This window comes from Microtus oregoni, unplaced genomic scaffold (genome assembly GCF_018167655.1).
Source record: "Microtus oregoni isolate MIOR12 unplaced genomic scaffold, Mior012 000021F_ref0000039, whole genome shotgun sequence".
Taxonomy (NCBI): Eukaryota; Metazoa; Chordata; class Mammalia; order Rodentia; family Cricetidae; genus Microtus; species Microtus oregoni.
This window is the reverse complement of record NW_024543080.1, coordinates 3,068,533-3,074,445: the sequence shown is the minus strand read 5'-3', so window position 1 is coordinate 3,074,445 and position 5,913 is coordinate 3,068,533. Positions and strand designations below refer to the sequence as shown.

Here is a 5,913-nt window from a genome sequence, read left to right as displayed (position 1 = left end):
TTTTAAAGTAGCCTACAACTGTACAATATTTCACTATTTCAGAATCTTCCATTTGCCCTTTCAGATCTCCCCAACTGTCTTGACTTTATTACCTAATTCAAAGGCTGGTCTCTTTTACTACATCAATCAGGCTACATACTTTCCTAAGATCGTTTTCTCAGAGTTGGGACTTTAAGTAGACAGGTTATATTGAGAAAGTAGGCGATGTTAAAAATAAAATAAATCACACACATAACACGGGCTAAAGGAGGCAGTTAGGAGATAGGAGGCACTACAGAAGAATGTGGTTGCTAGTGAAGTCTACCTTAGCATCCCATGGGATGTCTGGAATACTGCTGTGTAATAATCCTTCTGTAAAGTGTAAAAATGTATTGCTCTCACTGTTAATAAAAAGCTGATTGGAAAATAGCTGGGCAGCGAGAGATTGAGGAGCAATCCAGTCTAGGAGGCTGCTGGGAAAAAGAAGGGTGGAGTCTTGGGAGTTGCAGGAGGCACAGAGAGAAGCAAGAAGAACATGCAGTGTTGAAAGAAGGCACTGCCATGGTGGGTAGATGAATACAGGCTAATTTAAAATTTAAGAGTTAACTAGTTAAGCCCGAGCTATCAACCGGGCTTAGATAATTAATATTAATTCTCCATGTGCCAGGGTGGTGACTTCACACGCCATAATGGCACTGGCGGCAGATCCATCTATGGAGAAAAATTTGAGGATGAGAACTTCATCCTGAAGCATACAGGTCCTGGCATCTTGTCCATGGCAAATGCTGGACCAAACACAAACGGTTCCCAGTTTTTTATCTGCACCACCAAGACTGAGTGGCTGGATGGCAAACATGTGGTCTTTGGGAAGGTGAAAGAAGGCATGAACATTGTGGAAGCCATGGAGCGTTTTGGGTCCAGGAATGGCAAGACCAGCAAGAAGATCACCATTTCCGACTGTGGACAACTCTAATTCTTTTGACTTGCGGGCTTCTTACCCACCAGACCATTCCTTCTGTAGCTCAGGAGAGCACCCCAGCCCCATCTGCTCGCAGTACCCTGTAATCTCTGCTCTCACTGAAGTTCTTTGGGTTCCATATTTTCCTCATTCCCCTTCAAGTCTAGCTGGATTGCAGAGTTAAGTTTATGATTATGAATAAAAGCTAAGTAAGAATTGTAAAAAAAAAAAAAAAAAAAAAAAAAAAAAAAAAAAAAAAAAAAAAGTCTCCATGTCAGTTATTTGGGAACTGGGAGTCAGGAAAGAAAAGTACATCTACGGAGTATAAGTGGAGCTAAAATTTTTTAGGGTATTTTCAGACCTGAGACAAGGGAGCAGGGCTTTTAAATGCTTTACTGTTTACCCCTGGTCATTGACTGCTGGGTATGCCAAGGAGGTAGTACTCCTGGACAATTTTAAGAACGGTAGCTTCAGTCACTCAAAGTGTCTTAATTAGGGTGTCTATTGATGTGATGAAACTCTGACCAAAAGCAAATCAAAGAGGAAGGAGTTTATTTAATTTTCAACTCTCAGGTTATACTTCATCATTGAGACAAGGCAGTGTAGGAACTCAAACCTGGAAGCTGAAAGCAGGAGGTGATATAGAGGCCATGACAAAATGATGTTTACTGGCTTGTTCCTCATGACTTTGTCAGTCTGTTTTCTCTTACACCCAGAAGTGCATCATCCACAGTGAGCTGGATAGACAATTCCATCATTAACAGCAAAATTAATTTAAAAATGGTTATGCTCGTAGTGACTGATTACAAACTAAGCAAAGGGGATCTAGATTTTAATATTTTACTTAAATATTATTTTAAAAATATGTAGAGGTTGGAGAGATGGCTCAGCAGTTAAGAACACTTTCTGCTCTTCCAGAACAGCTGAACTAAGTTCCCAGCAACCACATGACAGTTCATCACCACCAATAACTCCAATTCCAGGAGATCTGATGCCCTCTTCTGGCTTATTAAGACACTCCCCACATGGTGGACAAACAGACATATCTATAAAATAAAAATAAACAATTTTTTTAAAAAAATCTAATCAATTTTTTTTTGGTAAATTTCTTGGGAAATTACATATAAAATGTGTATCATAAGTGAAATATGTGAAAAAACTTATGACTGAAGTTAAAGTTCTCATACAAATAATCTTTAAGTGTTTCCTTGAATATTTTTCTCTGGACCACAGACAAAATAAAATATTTATTGAAGAGAAATTTAGAAAAATAGTATGTAATACATTTATTTTTATAATATTCTGGCACTGAAATCTTATAAAACAGGTCTTAAATACTCTGGGGACATAATTATTACCTTAAGAGGAGGCAAAATTGCTGCATGGATGACAGTGACTTAGATGATACATTTAAAATATTTTGTAATAAATTCTGTAATGATGATCAAATATGACCCCATTACAATGATTAAACATGATTTGTAAAATTCATGATTAATTTACAAATACAAGGAGTGCTTTAAAATGCCATTTAAAATTCCAGGTACTACTTTGTCAGCAAAATGAAATTTCTCCTAAGTGGAAATTAATTAAAATAACCCATCAAAGAGCTACAATGTCCTGAGAAAGAATGGTTAATCCGTCAATGCTGTAAATAATACACCGTTATATGAAAATATTGACTATAAATATATAATTGGTGATTTGCTAAAGTGAGTGGAAAAACTTTATTAAAATGTAATGTTTGTCAATTATGAGTCTCCTGGTCTTATTATTTGATTAAACATAATAGACTTAACAGAAAGTTCAGATAAACACAATCATAATTAAATTGTCCTACCTTTGGCTGACTCACAGCCATTTAAAAACTGTTTCATGATTATAAATGCACATAGACCAATACTAATTTTGTTATTCTTATGGTATATGTGCCAAACCAAAAGAACAAAATATTTTGTTTGTGAATTATTTGTCTTATTTATCATTTTTAAACAAACATTTGTTATATACTTTTCTTTTTTCTTTTTTCTCCAGAATCAGAAATGACGGTACCTGTCTCCCTCTGTACTCAAGGCAAAATGCAAATATTTGACATCTAATTTCCTTTGTGCTTTCAGCTACCATAACAAACACTATTTGCAGTTAAATGAGGCTTAAGAAGCTGTGCTTAAGGTCTTAACAACAGAGTGGTTGAGTTTCTTTTATTTTGAAATTTTGAGGAACCAGGATGCAATAATGGAGACCTTTGGTGGGGAAGCAGCCTCCTTGCTGCTATGGTCACACAGTCATAGGATGCGTGGAGCTGAACAACAGAGAGGTTTACTGTAGTCTACTTTATAAATATTATGTATTTTTAATGGCAACAGAAACAGGGTCTCAAATAATAACAGTGAAATTATCAATACGAAGAAAGAAAAGTGGGAACATGCTCACTTATAGAGTTATGCTAAAATGAATCACACTTGTGTTGGGGAGATGGTTTAGTGGGTAAGAGCACTCGCTTTGAAAGATGAAACTGTGTGTTCAGATGACCAGTATTCATATGAAAAGCCCAGGCAAGACTGTTTGTGATAGGAATCTCTGAATGGGGAGCAGGAGGCAGTGGATGAGGAAGACACAAGTGAATCCCAAATCCATTCTAATCCAAGAAGTGAGCTTATTTCAGTGAGAGACATTCTCTAAATAAATAAGGCACAGAACACAAATTGTTCTCTAAATAAATAAGATACTTAGCATTCTCCTGTAGCTTTTGCATGTGTACACAGGAGCAAACCACACACACACACACACACACACACACACACACACACACAGCCTACACATATAAGCATGCAAACGCAGAAACCATAGACACCTGTAAGCACATAAATATGCACACATACACAGATACACTTAAAATCAAAAAAACTCTTCAAAAGAATTATCTTAAAACATTGAGATAGATCAGTGATTTCATGGTTTCCTTTTATTATTCTATCTTTACACGAGAACTCTGTACAACAAATTCATCATACACAAAAAAACATAAAATCCTTTAAGGAGCTGATATTTTATGTGCCAAAATTACAACCCAAATTGGAAGATGGAAGTCCTTGCCAGCAAGTGTTTATTTTTAAGACCCAGACAGCCTGCTCGCTACGGCAATTCCAGCAGGCACTGTGAAAGCACCAACGACATAGAAGAGATACAAGAAAGAAGCAAGTCGGGCTGACTTGACACTGCCCTGCAAACGGGATGAATTTGTGCTGTTCCCTTAGATACTAATAAGATTAGTCGCAAATATAAATGATCTTGTTCTCTGGGAGTCAGAAAGGGAAGCTTGCTGCTCATTTGGTTTCCCTTCAGCATGTGAAGTTGTCATTCAGTGTGCTCGTGCAGAGAGGCGGCTGGGATGTGAACACTGCTCCTGCCTGCAGTCCCACCTCTGAGATAACCACAGAAATTTCGGTGATTAGACCAATATTAAATTCCCACTGTGGCTTATTCTCTGTAGAAACTGAACGTAGAGTCTCAGGGTTCCTTTCAAGTTTGATGAACCCTGTTATCCCAGCCACATTGTGCTGCTGGACAAGGCAGTCTGCCCTTTACCCAGACACCATTGATGGTGTTGTCATGTGCTTTATGCTTCCACAGAGCTTGCTCTGGGAATTCTTGCAGTCAGGCGATGCACCAGGAGCTAGAACATCACAGGAGCTCTTAAAAGTTGTTGGAACCTGTGGAGGGAATGGGAGGAGGGGAGAGAGTGGGAACTTAGATTGGTATGTATAATGAAAAAAGATAGTGTGTGTTCTTTCTAAAAATAAAAAAAAAAATTAAAAATTGTTGTAACCCAACCTCTTCCCTCCTAGCTTATGACCTTTCTATGACCCAGCTTGTGATCCTGCTTGCTTCACTCTATACTCTCTCTGTGGCTTTCTGTCAATTTAACTGAGCATCTGGCCCTGACTACTTCCCCCCTCCTTCCAGCTCTTGAACTATGTTTTGTCCTTTGATGCCCTGGTGTAAGGCTGAGCCTGACTTGACTCCAGTTCTTCAACCCTTGCTGCTTTTGCTTGCTGTTAGTGTGGAATACCTCAGATATGGTCTCCTATTATTTAGGGTGTTTGCATTTCTCTTTCAGAGCAAAATCTTTGTGCATTATACTATGACTACAAGAGTTAGGTAAATATACAAGTGGGTATGAAATTTCTCATTTCCATTGTATACTGTCCCTAGATTATTAGAAATGGAATAGGTTTAGGAAACATAAGAAATTCTTAATAACATTTAAGAATTCTTAATAACATAAAATTCTAAATAACATTTGAAAGAAACTGCTTATTAAGAATTGACCAGTACTGTTAGGGGTAGTTGCATACTTATCTTAAAGGATGGAGAGTGGTGATGGTCCCTTTTTCTTCTTCACAGCAAAGAACTGTCATAGTGCACTCAATGTGGAACAAGAGGTCATTCTCAAAAGTGTGAGAGAGAAGGGGCAAGATGACCTCATATAGGAAACAGGTGGCTATCCTTTTATAGATGTGGGTTAATATGGTCGACAGACCCAGAGTTTTTATTTTTTATTTTTTGACAGAACAAACATTGCAATTGCTTCATTGAAATTGGCATTATTCTGGCAGAAGGCACCCATATTGAATCCTCAAATATTGCCAAACACAGAACTACAAAAAAAGAAAGAAAAGAAAAAAATTAATTCACAGAATTTTCAATCTCAATAATAAATGGAGAAGAAAAGAATGCTTGAAAGACCACATGTGTTCTAGGATTCTGCACTGGAAACAAATCTATCCCCTTACAGTTGGGTGAAGCTCCTAACAGAGCTCACTTTGAAGAAAAGAATGATTCTTGCAAGAAATGTAGCTCAGTGGTGGAGTACTACTTAGCACTGAGGGGCCCTAGGATCAGCCCACAGTGCCACACAAAAAGAAAAATTCTTGATGAATTGCTATATCCACTGTTCCTTATAGGACACAGAG

At 37.6% G+C, this 5,913-nt stretch overlaps 1 protein-coding gene across 1 annotated transcript; it reads left to right on the top strand.

Annotated features, from left to right (window-relative positions):
* Positions 1-637: 637 nt before the first annotated feature.
* Positions 638-998, top strand: LOC121460934 (peptidyl-prolyl cis-trans isomerase A-like). The gene has a single exon (XM_041671633.1). It carries the CDS (start codon positions 638-640, stop codon positions 950-952), a length of 315 nt encoding a protein of 104 aa, XP_041527567.1. The 3' UTR covers positions 953-998.
* The last annotated feature ends 4,915 nt before the right edge of the window (positions 999-5,913 follow it).